The sequence below is a fragment of the Polypterus senegalus genome, chromosome 6 (assembly GCF_016835505.1).
Source record: "Polypterus senegalus isolate Bchr_013 chromosome 6, ASM1683550v1, whole genome shotgun sequence".
NCBI classification, from domain to species: domain Eukaryota; kingdom Metazoa; phylum Chordata; class Cladistia; order Polypteriformes; family Polypteridae; genus Polypterus; species Polypterus senegalus.
In genome coordinates this window covers 123,568,543-123,590,568 of record NC_053159.1, presented here as the reverse complement: position 1 = coordinate 123,590,568, position 22,026 = coordinate 123,568,543, and the positions used below count along the sequence as shown (strand labels likewise).

The window sequence follows — 22,026 nt, the reverse complement described above, 5'->3', positions numbered from 1 at the left end:
AAATATGTCCCACCTTAAATCCCTGCGCACCTCTCTGTCAGCAGCAAGCAGCCTACTATCACATCCCCCCACCGCCACACAGTTTTCTCAGCTCAAGTCTGTTTACCTGTGCGTCAGTTACTTAGAGTTGTATAGAGTGAGAAGTGAAGCAAAATGACACCTTTTATAAATACTATATCTTTATCTGGAACATATGCATTTCATGTGCATTCCGTGTCTACAACAATCTATATAAACACATTGTTAAAACAGAAACGTTTTCGTGTTTTAGTAATGATTGACAAAACATAGACATGGAGTGCATAAGGTGTGAAGCATGAAGTCCAAATATCAACACTTTCACAAAAGGTACAAATATAACAGAACAAGTGCACTTCTATTCAAGAATACAACTGCAGAAAAAGAACCTTAGGGTGCGACATTGACACCCCTTTGATACAACTGCTTCGCTGGCACAACAGTGTCAACCGTTGACTGGTAATCAAAACTTCATGGGTTCAACCCCGGATGAGTCCATTTTGAGAAGTGAGCTGCTCTTTTATTCTTACTATTTTAGAATAAAAACATACATTTGATTTGAGTCTGTAACAGCCGTAAACTACGAGGTTAAAGCCGAAATTTCCAGTTTAATGACAAAATAGACATTTTCATTATGTCCTTATTTATTTTTCTCTGTGGCTCAAATACGCCGCTGCACATTCTGATGGTATTTTGAATGTACAAAAAAAATAAAAAAAGATAGCACAGAAGATGGCATGTGAGACTTAAAATGTATCGTATCATTACTTTGGGGAATATTTAAAGCTTGAATATCAAAGCACCACGAATGCATTTGTATGTCAGCATTTTGCTTCACCACATCGAACCATTCATCAAACATTGAAGCATGCAACTCAACCCTGTAGGATCCTAAAAGCAGCTGGAGTAGCAAGAAATTCAGGCTGGAATTCAGGGTTTGAATGTGGAGAGTTATGACGATATTCCAGATGAAGATGACATGACCGTATTTGGATAAATGTACAGTGCATCTGGAAAGTATTCAATGAAATATATATAATGTAGATAGGGGTGTGTGTGTGTATATATATATATATATATATATATATATATATATATATATATATATATATATATATATATATACACACACACACACATATATATATATACACATACATATACTTGTGTGTATAGCTTTTATATATGTGTGTGTATAGCTTTGGTCACTGAGTGCAAGGGAGAAATAATAAAATATAGTCTATAAGTTATTAAACAGTAAAACATTAACGCTTTTAAGAAGTACAGGTACATTGAGCACTACTGGAGTGGTTTGGTAAACTACATTTTAAAGACTGTGTAACACAACAGGTAAGTAACTAACAGCAGCTAAAATATATATGGATCATCTCTCGGTAGTAGATCCCTTTTGAAAGGCGCTACACGACGGCTGTGGTATAGAAATTACATTTTCTATGTGAACGTCAAATTTGTGCCTCTGGTAATGTGCCTTACCGCATTTAAAGAAAATTAGTTTTGTGTCCTCTGCAGTGTTAAGAGAAAGGCTTTGGTTTGGGATAAAAGGAAAAAAGGTGTAAAGAAAGGAAAGTTGCCTTTTTCTTTTATATAGTATAGAGAGATGTGTTTGCTGACGTTATGATCGCCTTTTGAGGACAGTCGCGTGGGTCTTGTGTAGACTGGTGAGACGCCCCGCCATTAATCGGCTGTGATGGCACTGTCAGTCCTCTACTCGTGTGCGTGTCTTCATAATCCGGGTGAGAACCTCAATCGATACGTGCAAAAGAAAGTGTGAATCGCCTTAATATTATTTTGCCGTGGTGTAGAAAAGGGGTCCCGTGTTTGCACTTGTCTGGGCTATAGCGCAGGGGGAGGATGAAAAAAATTAAAAGTGCTCACTTTGACTTAAGGCAGAAGCGCAGTCAGCGCCTCAAAGGCCGGCACAGCTATGCACGCGCTGGCTGCTCGACTTTTGCAGGGCAGGAGACCACAGTTTTTGCAGACACGCTCATGATATCAAAAGTCTCAGCGCTCTTTGGAGGTCATTCATATATATATATATATCAAAATACCCACCCCTCGCAGCGGAGAAGTAGTGTGTTAAAGAAGTAATGAAAAAGAAAAGGAAACATTTTAATAATAACGTAACATGATTGACATTGTCATGAGTGTTGCTGTCATATATATGCCTGCCTAAATAAGTCACCCTCGCTTTGCTCTTACTTTATTTACCGTTCATTTAATCACGGCTAGTGGTGGAAAAATTATAAAATGGAAGGAGGATGGCTTTACCAAAACAATTATTGATGGCGAATCGATTATTCATAAAGCTTGAATTGGTGATCTGTTTTTCTGTGTTAACCTCATATTTTTCATACTTCTTCTCAAACTAAGGTGGTGCGAGGGTAAAATGAATCGGGATGCGCTGATCAAAGTAATCGGTGTACCAGGAAATCATGCATTGACAAAAGCTCCCTTTGCTTGTAATGCAAAGTGTGATTAAATGCATTATTTTTTAACGCGTTATGGAGCACATGCATCGAAGCTTCTCAGCTGTGCTTGTGCTAAGAAAAGGAAAGATTTTAAAAATAGGATTCAGTGTGGAGAAACTCTATAGAGACAGCGTGTGTATTAACTTGTGGATTTTTCTGTGAGTATTTGGTGGCAGTCTGACGAAGTTGCTTCGGAAGACGGCGTTAGCTGCAGAGCTCAGCTCAGAGCCAAATGAGATGAATGGGAGGGGAGATGATGACGTGACTCCCCCACCCGCCTTAACTGTCAATCCCCCACAAACACAGTCTCTCGGAATTTGCATAAGCACACCCCTTCACCTACAATTTTAACTTAGTTATAAAGTGATCAAAACTCTCGCTTATATCCCGCGTCCTCTCATTAAACTTGTATCCCGCATTACCTGTGGGCATGTGAAACGCCAGCGGTAGCCTGTCTATGAACTTAATTTAAAGTTTAGGTTTACACCTTGCTTTCTTTCCGAGGTAGCAGCAGTCATGAATATGGTAGTATATGTCACTCGCTCGCTTCTTATTGTTTCGCTGCCTTCTCAATTATATAATGCATGTTTTCTTAAGCGCTTTTTGGAGGTCTTCCTGGTTTTCTACGCACTGCGTTGACAGTCAGTTCACGTGATTACGTGAGAGGCGTGATGATGTCACACGAAACTCCGCCCCCCCACGTCATTCCAGCTCAACTCCATTACAGTTAATGGAGAAAAATACCTTCCAGTTATGACCATTAGGCGTAGAATTTCGAAATGAAACCTGCCCAACTTTTGTAAGTAAGCTGTAAGGAATGAGCCTGCCAAATTTCAGCCTTCTACCTACACGGGAAGTTGGAGAATTAGTGATGAGTGAGTGAGTGAGGGCTTTGCCTTTTATTAGTATAGATGGATTAAATTCATTTTTTTCCTCAAAATTCTACATACAACAACCCATAATGACAACATGAAAAAAGTTTAATTGAGATTTTTGCAAATTTATTAAAAATAAAAAAATTGAGAAAGCACATGTACATAAGTATTCACAGCCTTTGCCATGAAGCTCAAAATTGAGCTCAGGTGCATCTTGTTTCCCCTGATCATCCTTGAGATGTTTCTGCAGCTTAATTTAAGTCCACCTGTGTTAAATTCAGTTGATTGGACATGATTTGGAAAGGCACACACCTGTCTATATAAGGTCCCACAGCTGACAGTTCATGTCAGAGCACAAACCAAGCATGAAGTCAAAGGAATTGTCTCGAGGCACAAATCTGGGGAAGGTTACAGAAAAATTTCTGCTGCTTTGAAGGTCCCAATGAGCACAGTGGCCTCCATCATCTGTAAGTGGAAGTAGTTTGAAACCACCAGGACTATTCCTAGAACTGGCCTGCCATCTAAACTGAGCGATCGGGGGAGAAGGGCCTTAGTCAGGGAGGTGACCAATAACCCGATGGTCACTCTGTAAGAGCTCCAGAGGTCCTCTGTGGAGAGAGGAGAACCTTCCAGAAGGACAACCATCTCTGCTGCAATCCATCAATCAGGTCTGTATGGTAGAGTGGCCAGACGGAAGCCAATCCTTAATAAAAGGCACATGGCAGCCCGCCTGGAGTCTGCCAAAAGGCACCTGAAGGTCTTTCAGACCATGAGAAACAAAATTCTCTGGTCTGATGAGATAAAGATTGAACTTTTTGGTGTGAATGCCAGGTGTCACATTTGGAGGAAACCAGGCACTGCACTGCTCATCACCAGGATAATACCATTCCTACAGTGAAGCATGATGGTGACAGCATCATGCTGTGGGGATGTTTTTTCAGAGGCAGGAACTGGGAGACTAGTCAGGATAAAGAGATAGATGACTGCAGCAATGTACAGAGACATCCTGGATGAAAACCTGCTCCAGAGCGCTCTTGACCTCAGACTGGGGAGACAGTTCATCTTTCAGCAGGACAACGACCCTAAAAACACAGCCAAGCTATCAAAGGAGTGGCTTCAGGACAACTCTGTGAATGTCCTTGAGTGGCCCAGCCAGAGCCCAAACTTGAATCCGATTGAACATCTCTGGAGAGATCTTAAAATGGCTGTGCACCAACGCTTCCCATCCAACCTGATGGAGCTTGAGAGGTGCTGCAAAGAGGAATGGACGAAACTGGCCAAGGATAGGTGTGCCAAGCTTGTGGCATCATACTCAAAAAGACTTTAGGCTGTAATTGCTGCCAAAGGTGCATCGACAAAGTATTGAGCAAAGGCTGTGAATACTTATGTACATGGGATTTCTCAGTTTTTGGAATACGACTCGCGTGCTAACCTTGTTTACCTCTCTCGAGACAAAGGCACGACTGCCCACGAGCGTTAGTGCGCCAGTTGCTAGCATTCAGTGAACAACCCGCGCTATAACTCTTTGTGAACTTTCACGTGTGTGATATAGCGGGTCCACAGCTCCTGTCAAAGTCCAGCTTTAAAATAAATAATCACCGCGCTCGCAGCTTGGTGAGGGGGCGTGGTGGTTATGTGGCTGAAGGTTGTCAGGGCGATTAGCTATGTGGGCGTTTCTCACTAAAGTGCACTTGTGAGGGACCGTCCGCATTCATGATTGTTCCTGGGGCTGCTTATCTTGATAAACAGAAGTGCGAGTCAGCTAGAAGGGGAGTAAAAAGAAAAAAGGACGTGAGATTGAGTGAGTGAGTGAGTGAGAGAGAGAGGGCTGCGTATCTTGATAAACAGAAGCGCGAGTTGGCTTGAAGGGGAGTAAAAAGAAAGAGAGAGAGAGAGAGAACACGAGCGAGCGAGCGAGAGCGCGCATGGATGAAGTGGCTGAAGTAGGCAGAGTGAAGGTCAGCTGCAAGTAGGGCGACTCCCCAGTTGGGAAGAAGGCTCCGGGGCTGCTTCTTGTTTTTTTTTAAAGAATTTTTCCTGCTCTATTTTAACTTCGTTGTTTTTAAGAAGACTTTTTTCTATTGTTTTAAACCTCCATGTTTCACTTCTGATTTTATGGATTATTTATTGGAACTTTGGAGACTGCACTTTAATTTGAACACCTTGTTTTGTTGTTTTAATAAAAGCACTATGCACTTTTTCACCATCCCCTTGCTTTGTTGTTACCGATGAGGTTAGCAGTGAGGCTCATTACCGACGGTGTAGGATTCAAGGGTTCCCCAGCAGCAGATGGGAGCATACAGCAAACCTGCATCGTGTTGTGTTTTTTTATGTAAATTTGAATTGATTGTTGAAAAGTATGTAGGTGGCATGCGTATCCGGGACATGGCTGTTGCATACCGTTTGCCGAGAACGACGGTATCTATGATTGTGAAAAACAAAGATGTTATTAAAAAGTAAAGGGAGGTAAATTTTCATTTATTTCATCTAATTGCTTTTGTATTTATGTACTTTAGTATTAAGCAGTGTTTAAATTATTTTATACAACCCAATCAATGTATAATATGCCAAAAGCAATATGATTTTTTTTTTCATGGGAACGGATTAATCATTTTCCCATTATTTCTTATGGGAAAAATTTGTTTGGTATACGTCCTGTTTGGTATAAGTCAAAGGGTCTGGAATGGATTAAGGACGTATACAGAGGTTCCAGTGTGTGTATATATATATATATATATATATATATATATATATATATATATATATATATATATATATATATATATATATATATATATATATATATATATATATATATATATATATATATAATTAAGTGGTGTGTATGCTGTTTACTAGAACAGATATAGTAATTTTGCGCTAAGTATATAAACATTTTCCTTTGCAATATTTCCAAATATTTATTTTTCCCTACTTCAAATTAATTAAATGTCAGCATCAACTAGAATATATTACTTCCCAAATGTTATAAATACATACAAACACAAGGCTGCGCACTATTTATTCATTCTTATTGCGCTTTCATTTTTATTGTATCCCTCTTGATTATCTGTGCAGCCGTCTCAGAAAATAGTAAAGGCGCTATATAAGGAAGTGAAATGCATTATTATTTGTTATAATTATGATTCAATAGAATGGGCAGGCAGTTCAAGTGTAATTTTTAACTATGCTTGTTGTTCGTGTGTTCCTTGACAAATCATTCACTAAACAGTTTTTGTTTAATCAAAAAAGAAAAATAAACAACTACATCTGCAATGGAGGATTCAAAGCACTGTTCGTTGAAGAGAAAGCTTTTTTTTTCCCCCCATATGGCAATGTGCCTTGAGCAGGATTAAGAATTCACGTCCGTGCAATAATTTCTGGTAGATGTCTATCAAGAATTGCAGCTATACCTCGACTAATGCGTGATATCCTTGGGGGGTGATCCATTATTAGTCTAGGTATTTCTGTTTTTTTATTTTTTAAAGTTCTTCTGAACAGTAGCCATGATATTTTTCACTTGGAGGTTAGATTGAATTGAGTAAGTATAGCTGGAAAAATATTGGTTTGTGTGTTTTCATTTAAGGCTGTAAGGCAAAAAAAATGGAAATATTTTGAAGGGGGTGATTGTTTTCTATACCCAACGTATACAGTATATACACACATACACACCAACCACTTTATCAGGTACACCTATTCAACTTCTTGTTAATGCAAATATTTAATCAGCCAATCAAATAGCAGCAACTCAATGCATTTAGGCATGTAGACACAGTGAAGAAAACTTGCAGAAGTTCAATCTGAGCATCAGAATGGGGAAAAAAGGTGATTTAAGTGACTTTGAATTTGCTGGTCTCCTGGGATTTTCATGAGCAACAACCTCTAGGGTTTACAGAGAATGGTCCAAAAAAGGGAAAATATCCAGTTATATACATTTCTTGTTGATGCCAGAGGTAAGAGAAGAATGGCCAGACTGGTTTAAGCTGATAGAAAGGCAACAGTAACTCAAATAACCTACTTATTACCACCGAGGTATGTAGAAGAGTATCTCTAAATGCAAAAAACGTTGAACCTTGAAGCAGGCAGGCTAGAGCAGCAATAGACCACACCAAGTGCCACACTCATCGGTGAAGAACAGGCAACTGAGGCTACAGATCGCACGGTCTGACTAAAATTGCACAATAGGAGATTGGAAAAATGCTGCCTGGTCTGATGAGTGTCGATTTCTGCTCTGATTTTTGGATGGTAGTATCAGAATATATGTTAACACCATGAGGCATGGTTCCATCCATCCTTCCTTGTATCAACAGTTCAGTCTGGTGGTGGTGTTGCAATGATCTGCGGATATTTTCTTGGCACACTTTGGGCCCCTTAGTATCAACTGAGCATTGTTTAAATGCCACAGCCTACCCGAGTATTGTTGCGGACCATATCCATCCCCTTATGACCACAGTATACCATTCATCAAATGGCTACTTCCAGCAGGATAACGTGCCATGTCACAAAGCCCAAATAATTTCATACTGGTTTCGTGAACATGATAAAGAGTTCACTGTACTCAAATGGTGTCCACAGTCACCAGATCTCAATCCTATAGAGCACACCTTTGGGTGTGTTGGATCGGGAGAGTTGCATCATGGATGTGCAGCTGACAAATCTGCTGCAACTGTATGATGCTATCATGTTAATATGGACCAAAAACTCAGAAGACTGAGTGCCACAAAGAATCTCAATAGTTTTGAAGGCAAAAAAGGGGCCCAACCCGGTACTAACAAGATGTACCAAATAAAGTGGCCTTTGAGTGAGTGTGTGTGTGTATATATAAACAAACATAAAACAGTTGAAATGGTATTTATGAACCATTGCCAGTGGCACAAATGTAAATTGTGTTGATTTCATGTTACTGAATGTGGGTCTTGTTTACGACATGTAGTTTGATGTATAACTACTTTAAATTATTTGTGATTGTGCTTTGTTACATCTTTGCATATGAACATTTTAGTGGTATTAGGTATTTGATACGTGGGCTTTACAGTACCAGCTAGTATTTAAGGTTAGATATATTGAAGGATAAGGTTGGTATTTTTCAAGTCTAAGTTCTTTCTTCACAAACATGATATACAAACATTTGCCACGTGAAAGTTGTATATATAAAAAAAAAAAAGCATTTTGCCCGCACTGGCTTTTACTTTGGAGCTAAGAGGCACATGTATGGCTGGAAAACAAAAACCTTAAAACTTACTGAATACGTCTATTTTGCAAGCCAGTTCAATATTAACCCGCATCTTGGAATTACACACACACGGCAAAATAGCTTATAAATGTCATTTTTGAACAAAAATAAATAAATAAATAAATAAAAAAAAAAAAAAAAAAATCAGCTGTCCACATTTTCTCAGCACTAGTAGTCTTACTCAGACCTTTCACCCCATGAGGGAGTGGTTTCTTCCAAATCAGACCAAATTACAGTAAATTGTTCAGGCCACATGGTTGGTTTTGTTTATATTTACTTCTGTAAGTATATGCGAACAAAACGCCAACAAATGGAAAATGGAATATGCAATAAAATAATTATTTCTAGATCCTTTTTGTTTTCACAAGCATGCATCAGAAACATGGAAGACAGGTCTTTACGAAACGCAAAGAGGACATATAAGTTTTAGCCTATTTTACAGTGGTGCTTCATGCCCCATTGACTCCACTGTAAAGCACCAGTGTGGGCAAAAATTTATAGAACACACTTGCCTTTGGAAAACAAGTTTGTGAGGCAAAAACATATATAGCATCTTCATGATGGAACCACTTCAACTTGACTTATGCCAAAGTTGTTCTTTAAGTCCTAAAACTAGGCCTAAAAATTAGGTGCCACTGACTCTAGAGGGTTAGACACTGGACTACTGCAATAATATCAGATAAGTTTGATATTTTATTCTACTGTATATTTTCTGCACTAAAATTTATACTTCTTTCAGTGATCAAATGTTATAACAGAGCAAAAAAAAAAAAAAAAGTAAAAATGAAAAAGCCTACAAAATGAACAGAATCTTAGACATTTCCACAGGATGACTGTGGGACATAGATATTGCAAAGGCTGTCAGAAGGTAATCCGCTAAAAACATGCATAATTATACAAATGAACATACATAAAACAGCCACACAACTTAACTAAAAAGCTAAAGAGGTCCTAAACACCAAATCAGAAAAAACTGGGCTGATATGGAAAATGCAAATAAAAAAATGTACTCAACTGTGCTGCAACCTAACTTGTAAATTAGATTGTGTGCGCCATTTACTAATCAGTAGCCATGTACTTTAAATGTTTCAGGTCTTATAAGATATTCATATATTCAAAAAAAAAACAAACAAACAAAAAACAATGTTACCCATATCCGGGTTGTCTTCATGACTTGCTGTAATTTATTCCCCATGTTGTAAAGAATTCTGTCTGCTTATGTAGGCCAGCTAAAATCAAACGAATACTGGAAAAGGGAGAAATCTATGTGTGGGATAATCCCCAATTTGCTTACCAACAAGAACTTCTACAGCAGCCAAAGAGTCGTCTTCCCAATCCATTTCATCCAGTTTATCCTCAGAACAATCCTTGGTGCTTAACAAAATAGGGTAAAATTGCTTCCACTCTTCAATTAGTTTTTGTGTTGGTGAATCGGACAGCTTGAAGGACTGTCCAGTCAGTGTACCATTTAATCCAAAGGGACTGAGAATCACTTCAGAGAAAAAAATAAAAAGCCAGATCACCATCACCTCCAACAGATATTTCTTAACACACTGCACATTTACAGAATACTGAGTTTGTTAAAAATCAGTATAAAAGAATGAACTGAAATGTAAATCTTAATTACACACATTGTAGGCACCACTAACCAGGGTGAGTGACAAGACCAAGATACATTTCAAATTTCAGATTATGTTTTAGGTTAAGCACAGGAAAGTTAAGGAACTTAGTAAGGGTCATAAAGTAAGGAAGAGATCATTGAACCGGCAGCCTTGAGGTTTGAAATTTTGCACCTTGGCCACTAACAGTCCAGTGTAACTTGACACAATAATTACCACGAATACATCATTTATGCATTGCATTTTAGAAAAGTAACATTTCCTCCTCAGTGATACACTGTCAAATGGGTATTTTCTTGACTTTAACATTTTCCACTTAAAGAAAGGAGCATATGCAACATATATGCAACATGGAGACAAATAGAACAGATTGTGGATATATAAAGACTTAAATTATTGAATTTCAGCTTTTGTTGCTGTAAAGGATGATAAACCTAAGTTTTGGTTGCACAAAAGTGTTCAGCTCAGATTTAACCCATTATATTTCAAATTAGCATAAGATAGTGATTATAAATAGCCATAAATAAAAGCAGCAGTTCTTTTGGGATATACCTGAAAGCTTCTTCTTAGTTACATAGTACAGAGATAGATAGATAGATAGATAGATAGATAGATAGATAGATAGATAGATAGATAGATAGATAGATAGATAGATAGATAGATAGATAGATAGATAGATAGATAGATAAGATGTAGTGATCATGAGAGGGATAGAAAACAATTATCAGGAAGAATGAGTATTAAACAAGCTACAGATATTCTGGCTTTAATTAATCACTTCCAGCATAACACATCTATTTTGCACATTCCCCAGAAGGATAATTTGTTTAGTGGGGTGTTAAGGCAGAATAAGCAGGTACATCTGTGGTATATCTTCTAAGATGACTCTTTCAATTTAACAAATATTTTAGGGTCGGATGAGACAGCCTTTTGGCATTAATTCCAAAGTCATTTCTGGCAAAAAAAAAAACACCTCCAAAAACACCTCTAAATGTCAAATATGACAGTGGCAATGTCAGTATGTGGGGATGATTCTCTTCAGCAAGGGAGGAGACTCTGGTAAGGAAAATGAATAGCACGAAGACTTCTCTGATTAAAGCACTATTTCTTTATGAAGATGATGTGGTCCACTTAGCCTTTTCTGACTGTGACCTTCGTCATGCATTCAAGTAGACATGCACAATATATTGGGAACTGTATTGTTATCAGTCGATGTTCTTTAAAAATGACATCAGCTTTGGTCAGATGTGCAAATTTTAACCAGTACTGCTGACAAATATAATTTAAGATTGTCAACATTGTCAGTTCACTAAATAATTTTAATTGTTTGCTGAGGCAGACATTAAGTTGCAGAAAACATGCATGCAAGCACATCCTTCGGTGCTCACACCACAAATGTGAAAAGATTGTAGAATTAAATCATTCAATAGTACAAATTTAATTACCCATTTGAAGAACAACCATAACGAATTATATGTGGAGTTTCTAGCAGCTAATGCTACCCAAACAAGTTAAATCAGATGCTATCAGGCTCACAAGCAGTAGCCTCATATAGCAAACCCTTCAAAACGTAAAGATATTTCCTCAAGACAGCACCACAGCGAAAGGAATTAACTACTAAAAAATAGAAACAATCACACTCAATAAGCAACCTGTATCCCTAGTTTTAGGATGAGGGATTTTGTCTGCAACTATACAATTAAGAACTCCGGTACATACTTCCAAACCAGCGATACTTCGTATCTCACTGCCTGCATTATATGATGTGATTGCTACACAAATCCATGAGATTTTAAGAAACAAATGCCACCATCATTAACTTCATTACAGAAATGTGGAGCTCAGAGGGCAGCCCCTTAAGCATGTTAAGTTTAACAGCACCCTGGACTTACATAAATTCTGAGGCACAAAGAGTTGTGTTGCATGCTAATGAGATGTATGGTTTTCATTCTGCAACTTTCACTGCACATTGATTCCATGTTACTGAAGTGGAACATTTAAAAAATTTATGTGCACGTTGTGCTTTGCGACAATCTTCACAATATGGCAAAAGCTCATTAAAAGTTGAGACTGCTTGCTTCACACTTTGCAGCTGGGTCATTCCATGTCAAATGAACCTATTTTCAAGAAATCCCACATGCTTTCAGTCTCAAATAATTCTGAAAAAAATACCAGGTATACCCATGTTATCCAGGAGACTCGTAAAATTCTTTTGATGCAAGATAAAACTTTCCAAGATACAGCCAATTTTGTGAGGGGAGAGGGGTGTCAAATTTGACACAGCCTTATTTGTTAACCAGTTCTGCAAGATCATATCCCAAGAACAAAACCACTTAGCAGGCTCAAATATTGCATGCTGGTACGTACATATAGTACAAAAACTCAAAATGTTTGGTCCACTTGATAAGAGCACACCTTGAAAAATGAGAAAAAATATATATTGCGTCTTTGGCTTTGCCATGTTTAGGGTTTCAGAAAGCATACTTCTAAACTGATACCGACTGCTGAAATTTTTTCCTTGTTTAGATACCTACAGAGTGCTTTTCAAAAGTTTATAAAAAAAAAAAAAAAAGACACTGCATTGAGATTTGACCAGCAGACTTCCCAAATGTGAAAAGAAAAAAAAAAATAAAATTTTGGGTCCAATTTTCAGAAAATTTAATGCACTGTGGCAATATCCAGACATTTTTAAATTATTTTTCCTGTATCCTACATGGTCCCTTCCTTCTCAAAAAACAAAACTTACTTTTCTTATGTAAATCTTTCATTTTTTACATGGGTTAAATTTACTATTTGTCAGTAATGACAATCAAGTTCTTCATCACTAATTAATGGAAAAAAAAAACTCACCAAAAGCACATTAAGTACAACACAAGAAAAACAGCTATTTGATTTATCATTAAATACAGCACCCATTATAATGAAACGGTAACATCTTGGTATTGCAGCAGACTGTAGAACATCTTTGAGTTCAAGATGGTACTGCGTTCCACTGACCACTAAGCAGAGCAATGACACACTGTAATGGCACTCACAAAATATTTTCTCTAGGTGGCCAAAGGAAAGAAAGACTGTGCAGGAAAGTCTGGATGCATGAAACATATCAGGGTGTTTGCTTCCGCTTCACTCTTGTCGCAAATCACATTAACCCAACATTTTTCACAATATATGCACCCAATACAGCCTTCAGTAGGACACTGGTCTAATGTGAGCGGCACATCTAATCCATCAGGAGTGCAACTGTGAAAAGGCCAGATCTCATCTGCTGCTTCAGTGGTGAATATTTGGACAGTCAATTGAATGTCTTCATCAGACACCCGGCTGACTGAGTTTGCCATCTTCTGGAGGGATGTAACAATGGTATTCTTTGGTACTCTTTTGGCCAAGGAGAACTGCATTCTCTGTTCAGCAACATGACATAGGAGATCGTCATTTGATATTTAAAAAAAAAAAAAAAAGTTTGATAACTTACTGATTGAAAACTTAATGTTTACCATTATTGACATATGACATATTTAGCCTTGATTCGGATGGAAAATAAACATGAAAGTTTGTTTTTTGTTTTCTGAGAAAGAAGGGACAATGTAGATTAAATTAAAAAATATTTTAAACAATTATCTATCTTGCCGTTAGGGTGTTCTGAAAATGAAATCCAAAATGATAGTTACTTTTCTGTTTATTGCTTTTTCAGAAAGCCTACATACAGGGTGGTCCAGATCTAATTATGCAGATCCAGATTGTCTGGATGACTGATTTATGCGGGGACAATTCCAATTTGGCGCAAAGATGATTCTTCTTGTCTTCAGTTCGCACAATTCTCGATGGTCTAAGATATTTCGGATGATTTTCAATGCAATAAACTTAATAAGTTATAGTGTAATGAAAATTGCATAATAAGATCTGGATCACCCTATGGTTATCTGTATAAAGAAAAACAATCATAAGTCAGTGATGGTTACAAATGTGTGTTCCTAAGGCCTAAACATAGCTAAGCCAAAAACTCAAATTACATTTTGGTCAATTTCAAGGAGCTGATTTGACCATGCAGGGTCATCTGGACAAAATATTTTAACTTCATCACATTACTGTAACAATTAATGTACCAGCGTGCAAAGTCTGAGCCTGCTTGGTGGCTTAGTTACTTGAGTTATGGACTTGTGAAATTTGATGAAAAAATTAGGCCAAATAAAAATCAACAACCAAGTTAACTGTCTGTATCTTGCAAAGTATTGATCTTGTATCAAAAAAAATTTATTGGGCATCTCCTGACTAACATAGGTACACACAAGATTTTTTGAGTCCAAAATACACGGGCATTCATTGGTTTGACATGGAATAAACACAGTTCACTATAAATGAAGGCTTATTGAGCCAGAGCCAGAAAAGCATCTCCATGCATTGTCATTGGGAGACAAATAGTTAGCTTGCCATTTTGCAGGTGAGGGAAATACAAACAGACCTAGGTAAACCAACAAAAATGCTTCAGCAAGACATTCTGACTGGAACAGTACATATTATATACTAAGAAGTCTGGTTGATGAGAAGCACACTTCTTGCTGTGTATGGTGCTGAATATGAGCTTCACATCTCTATCACGGTATACCAGTGGAACTTGTGGAAAATATGATTACTCTACTTGTACCATTCAAGCAACTTGGTAAAGGCATAAAGTGCACATTCATCTACAGTTTGCAGATTTGATTCCGTCTGCTGAAACACTTAAAAGCCTGCTTAGAAGTTGTGGCAAGACAGAGCTTTACACAAAACACTTCAGTGGTGAATTCTCAGAGCCACTACATTATACATCTACTGTGCATACGAATATCTATTTTTTGATCAAGACACCAAATAACAAGCACAAGAAACACTTGAGAAACAAATGGTCGAGATGTCAGATGGTAAAGGAGATGCAGGGAGCAACAGTTAACAACAAGATAAAAAGACTTTTACTTGGAGAGATGTTGCCTCGTCGTTGTTGGAGATGTAAGATGAAATTCTTGAAGAAAATTAGAATGTTGCAAAACCACATTCAATGGCTATAAAGGTAAAATAACTGAATCGTAACATTTTATTAATAATCATAATAATTAGGTTGACTAGACATCCAAACTTAAAACAACTTTGCAATGGATTTTCACTTTTTTGGGTAACCCAACAAATCATACAACTTCCAAATATCCAATCCGTATTATTGCACATTTGCCAGAAACACACGGTCAGCACTGCAAAGCGGCCTACTGGGACCATGCATAACTTAAGAGCAAATTGCTCCACATACATCAGCTGAGAAGAAAAGGAAAATGTCTCACCTTTCTCATCTAGTTTTTACAATTTATGTTTGTCAGATTACCTGCAAAAAAGTTTGGCACAGTACATGGGTTTTTTCCATTTTGGATAGTTGAGCTGCTGTGGAAAAATAATTGAGGAATTTAATATAGTGGGGACATAATAAAAAGGAGGAACAGGTTTGTCTGCATACTAAAATACAGCTTCAAGTGTTGCACCTTCTGCAAGATGTGTTCCCCAAGTCCAAACTATGAAATATTTTAAAACAAGATCTATTTCAATTTTAATGTGTTACTTTAAAAGAAAATCACCCTGAAATATGCAGCATTCTCTCAATATTCCAAGGCACACTTGCGGTACAAAGTGTTTCATTGTGGAACAGCTTGTGCTGCAGCTCATCAAACAGCATCTGCATCACACTATATACAGAATGCCCATTATATGACCCAAATCATTTGCATTCAACATCATAAGTTTTTATTAAGGGAGGTGGTTGGTACAGGGAGATGTCCTGTTTTTCTCTGCAACTAATCTGGTCAACCTAATAATAATATATATATATATATATATATATATATATATATATATATAAACCATGTTGTTTTCTTATTTCTTTGAGCTGAATAACTATTTCAGCAAGCCCCCCATCTCCAGAAATAACTGTGGCCTTTAGTACTGGAAAAACAATGCAGCCTGCTTCCTCACCTTGGCCAAAGCAGAGATCAAGTACCTATAGGCACCTTGTGCCATTTTAGACTGTGAATGCTTTTTCAGCTGTGTCAAATATACTGAACAAAAAAAACAAACAAAAAAAAAAAAAACAGACTTGCTGGTAAAATGTCAGAAATGCTTGTTTTTGTTGGGAAAAAACTCATTGTGCTTTTAAAGAAGCCAACTTAAGCACAGGGTTACTTGCCTCACTGTACCTTTCATTTTAGTCTTACTTAAAGACTTAAAGTATTACTGTATATGTCTAATTATGGTACAAAGAATATGCATTGAATTTTTATATATATATATATTATATATATATATATATATATATATATATTATATATATATATATATTATATATTATATATATATGTGTGTGTGTGTGTATGAATATATGCCATGTTATGTAATGGGCATGGTGTCTTAATGTGCTTCAGTTACCCAGAATGTGTATGTTAAGTAGATTTTTGTACATGACCTTGATTATATTTGCATTGTGAAGAGGTGCTACAGACTGCAGCATGATGGTTCATTTTCAGGCAGTTTTCCAGAGGTATCAGAGGAGCATGGAATATAGGTGCAGTCACTATTAGCATATTTACAATGTAGCTACAAAGCCCTTGATCATTTTTATGCATAACAGTGATTCACAATTGCTACACTGTAAGAAGTTTGGATTCTAGCCAGGCAAAAGGGGTTTTATACAGACTCAGAGACTACACGCAAGCAGTGGAAGATGAGGCTTTTTTCTCTTTTGTTAAAATAACCAAAGATATGAAAAGTGTGGCCTTGTCCATTACTCTGACACATCCAACTCTTCATAGAGCAGAATGTCTACCCAATAATGTTTGGGAAAAGCTTAGAGGCTTTTCAAAAACCTGAGCTACATGTTAACTGCCATGGAGTCAATAGATTGTAGCAACATTGCTGCTTACTGAAAAGAATTTCCAAAACTTCCACCACTGGAAGGATATGATACAGGTGAGGTGATTTTTCAAGATTGTCAATTTTGTTATGTTGAACATGAACTTGATATGCAAAAGGTTAGTCTTGCATGTCCAGACATGATTCTTGAGTAAGAATAAACTTCTGGGGACAACCCATCAAAAAATGTAGTACAGGATTTTGACACTATCCACTACACAGCGTCTACACCCACAGGGAATCTTCCTAAAAACACCTGCCCCCAATTTCTCCAGTCCATGTATTTTAAACTGCTGTGTTTTATCACTGTAACTGAATAACAGAGAGCACATACAGCACGTGCAACAATGCATTGTTCACCATTCAACTACTGATGCCGTCAAATGCCAATGCATAATCTGATGGTAAAGAAAGGTTGTTCCCTTGTATTAGGTTATGTTTATTTTAAAATGTTCAATGTCTTATTTTTTTCCCCCCGCCATCATAAAAAGAAGCTTGCTTTCTGTAAGATGAGGATAACGAGATATACACAAATACATAGATATTTTGCTACTGCATTGCCTTTCCAATACCAGAAGGCGCAGTTACTTCTGCAGAAAGGGGGCTCACTGAGATAGTTATTCAACTGAAAAAATAAAACAAAAAAACAAATGTTTACCTATATCAGAATAAAAAAATAAATTATTAGGTTGACCAAATATATGGTAAAGAAAAACAGGACAACAACCTGTACTAACCACCGCCATTAATAAAAATTTGTGACATTGAAAGCTTGATATAAAATGGTTTGAGTCCTATAAAGGGCATTCTGTATAAAGTGTGATGTGGATGCAGTTTTAAGAGATGCAGCACAAGTTGTTCCACGCTAAAACACTTTGTAACACATGCGTGCTTTGAAATATTGGGAGACTACTGTATATTTCAGGGTGATTGTGTTTAAAGTAATGCTTACAATAAAACTGGAGTAGATCATGTCTTAAATTCTTTTATGGTTTAGACACAGGAGACATCTTTCACAAGGTACAAAAGTTGAAGCTGCATTCTAGCGTGCAGGTGATCACGTTCCTCCTTTTTGTTAGGTACCCACTAAATTAAATTCCTCCACTATTGTTCCACAGGCACTCGACTATCTAAAATGGAAAAATCCACAAACTGCAGTGCTGCAACAACAGTTTTGCAGGCAATCTGGCAAACAAATTGTAAAAACTTGCCAAAAAAGGCAAGATGATGTCGTTAACATGTTCCTTTTCTTCTCAGCTAATGTATGCAGAGCAGTTTGCTTTGCACTCTTAAGTTATGCACGGTCCCAGCAAGCTGCCTCACAGTGCCGAGAGTTTCCTGCAAATGCACGATGACACTGATTGGATATTTGAAAGCTGCAGTGTGTAGTGTGTGTTTAAAAAAACAAAATCAAAAATATGTAACAATGTTTTTTTTCCCCATTTGGGACGTCTGGTCAACCTAATTAGTATGATTACTATTAATTTTATATTCTGTTATTTTACCTCGGCAGCAGTTGAATGTGGCTTTTGCAGCCACATGTTAATTTTCTTCAATAATTTTTTCTTGCATCTCCAGCAAAGAAGCAGCAAATCTTTTTCTCTTGTGGTTTGCTGTTGCTCTCTGCATCACCTTCACCTGCTGACATCTCATCTCGGCCAGTTGCTTTTCAAGTGCTTCTTGGCCAAAAAAAAATAAAAAAAAAAAAAATCGATCTTTATACCATGGATCAAGGACAGCATTATAGATAGTATACTGACTCGGTGAATGCACCACTGAAGCGTTTAGTGACAGACATTAAAAGTGTGGTTTTCGCCGGTTGAACTGCAGTATCTGTCTTGCCACACTTGCTAAGCAAACATTTAAGTGCTTCAACAGACAGAATCACATTGCAACTCTGTTGTCTTAAATTTTCCACAAAAAAATAAAAAAATGATCACACGACTGACATTCTGCTTTACTAACAATATCTGCCCAATGAATAAACAAGGTGTGTAGTGCTCCTGCCAGCAAAACTAGGAAACCCCATTTTTATGCACCTTAATATTTATCTCAATGAAAGCAACATTTAATTATTTAGTGAACTGACAATGCTGACAAGCCCGAATTATATTGGTCAGTTGTACTGGTTAAAATGTACACATCTGAGCAATTGTGGTGTCTTTACTTTTAAGTAACAGTGGCTGATAACAATTCCCAATATATTGTGCATCTCTAATACACAAAACACATACATACATACATACAGTTGTGTGAAAAACTATTTGCCCCCTTCCTGATTTCTTATTCTTTTGCATGTTTGTCACACAAAATGTTTCTGATCATCAAACACATTTAACCATTAGTCAAATATAACACAAGTAAACACAAAATGTAGTTTTTAAATGACGGTTTTTATTATTTAGGGAGAAAAAAAAATCCAAACCTACATGGCCCTGTGTGAAAAAGTAATTGCCCCCGAACCTAATAACTGGTTGGGCCACCCTTAGCAGCAATAACTGCAATCAAGCGTTTGCGATAACTTGCAATGAGTCTTTACACGCTCTGGAGAATTTTGGCCCACTCATCTTTGCAGAATTGTTGTAATTCAGCTTTATTTGAGGGTTTTCTAGCATGAACCGCCTTTTTAAGGTCATGCCATAGCATCTCAATTGGATTCAGGTCAGGACTTTGACTAGGCCACTCCAAAGTCTTCATTTTGTTTTTCTTCAGCCATTCAGAGTTGGATTTGCTGGTGTGTTTTGGGTCATTGTCCTGTTGCAGCACCCAAGATCGCTTCAGCTTGAGTTGACGAACAGATGGCCGGACATTCTCCTTCAGGATTTTTTGGTAGACAGTAGAATTCATGGTTCCATCTATCACAGCAAGCCTTCCAGTTCCTGAAGCAGCAAAACAACCCCAGACCATCACACTACCACCACCATATTTTACTGTTGGTATGATGTTCTTTTTCTGAAATACTGTGTTCCTTTTACGCCAGATGTAACGGGACATTTGCCTTCCAAAAGTTCAACTTTTGTCTCATCAGTCCACAAGGTATTTTCCCAAAAGTCTTGGCAATCATTGAGATGTTTCTTAGCAAAATTGAGACGAGCCCTAATGTTCTGTTTGCTTAACAGTGGTTTGCGTCTTGGAAATCTGCCATGCAGGCCGTTTTTGCCCAGTCTCTTTCTTATGGTGGAGTCGTGAACACTGACCTTAATTGAGGCAAGTGAGACCTGCAGTTCTTTAGACGTTGTCCTGGGGTCTTTTGTGACCTCTCGGATGAGTCGTCTCTGCGCTCTTGGGGTAATTTTGGTCAGCCGGCCACTCCTGGGAAGGTTCACCACTGTTCCATGTTTTTGCCATTTGTGGATAATGGCTCTCACTGTGGTTCGCTGGAGTCCCAAAGCTTTAGAAATGGCTTTATAACCTTTACCAGACTGATAGATCTCAATTACTTCTGTTCTCATTTGTTCCTGAATTTCTTTGTATCTTGGCATGATGTCTAGCTTTTGAGGTGCTTTTGGTCTACTTCTCTGTGTCAGGCAGCTCCTATTTAAGTGATTTCTTGATTGAAACAGGTGTGGCAGTAATCAGGCCTGGGTAGTGGCTACGGAAATTGAACTCAGGTGTGATACACCACAGTTAGGTTATTTTTTAACAAGGGGGCAATTACTTTTTCACACAGGGCCATGTAGGTTTGGATTTTTTTTCTCCCTAAATAATAAAAACCATTTTGTGTTTACTTGTGTTATATTTGACTAATGGTTAAATGTGTTTGATGATCAGAAACATTTTGTGTGACAAACATGCAAAAGAATAAATCAAGAAGGGGGCAAATAGTTTTTCACACCACTGTATAGGTATACACACACTCCACCTTGCTGCATCACCTGTTTCACCAGCTGCTGGCTGACTGGCTCTTACATAATTATGTCAGATGGCTCAGCAAAGGGAAGGTCAAGAATCATTTCTTTGAACTCCATAAGGAATTTGGGTCTTTCCCACACAAGTTTAAATGCAGGTACTGCAACTCTTTGAGAACATGCTGAACAATTTACAGCAGTTGTCCGATTTCTGTGTGACATTTTTTATGAACATTTGAACTCATTGAATCTAAAATTACAGAGATAGCAGAAGTCTGTTGGCATTGTGGTGGAGCACCATCATGTATTCAAAGACAAAGCTAGAGATTGTTACATCCAACACAAGGCAACAACAGCTGCAGAACTTCCCACAGCTCTAGGTATTCTTGAGCATATCAATGAGAACATATTGAACCTTTCATGACAGACTTAAAAAAAAAAAAATCCCCCCCCAATGGTTTACATATTCCTACTGAGATACTGTAGGTTCCATTATTCTTTCTCCATCAAAGAGGAGTTCTGCGACAAAGCCAAAAAACACCAGTGCATGGACAAGAGCTCATTATGAATGAGATTAGTTGATGAGCAGTGGTCCTTTGCATTAAAGCACCACTTGCAGCCTGTGGTTGCAGTGTACTTTTGGACTACTCAAGTTAATCAATATCAGTACCCAACTATGAGAAAGGTAGGCTTGACAATATTTGGATCTACTTACACTTGTGCATCAAGCTTGTCTCACACGAATGCATTAAAACAAACACAAAAATTTCCAAGACTAACTCCAAGTTGTAATAGTGCATCAGGATTGTCTTCATTTTAAATGAGACAGACCATATTGAGACTGTAAAAGCAAGACAGAATGTATTTTTCTCTCTCTGATTTAAGCTGAGGATTGCTACAGCAGGTGTTTAGCAGAAATCAAGCTTAAAAAAGGCTGTAAATGTATACCTGTATAAAGGGTCCAGCTGTGAATATGTGATATAAATTTTAGACAAAATTCTGCAAGTATATGTTTGTATT

General features: G+C 37.5%; 1 protein-coding gene across 1 annotated transcript in view; it reads right to left on the bottom strand.

The window, feature by feature from the left end:
* The window catches only part of med13a (mediator complex subunit 13a), a 229,515-nt gene that overhangs the window by 86,221 nt on the left and 121,268 nt on the right, over nucleotides 1-22,026 (bottom strand). Inside the window, exon 5 of the mRNA XM_039757031.1 lies at nucleotides 9,910-10,107. Within this exon, the coding sequence (XP_039612965.1) occupies nucleotides 9,910-10,107 (198 nt within the window). The remainder of the gene's footprint in view (nucleotides 1-9,909; nucleotides 10,108-22,026) is intronic.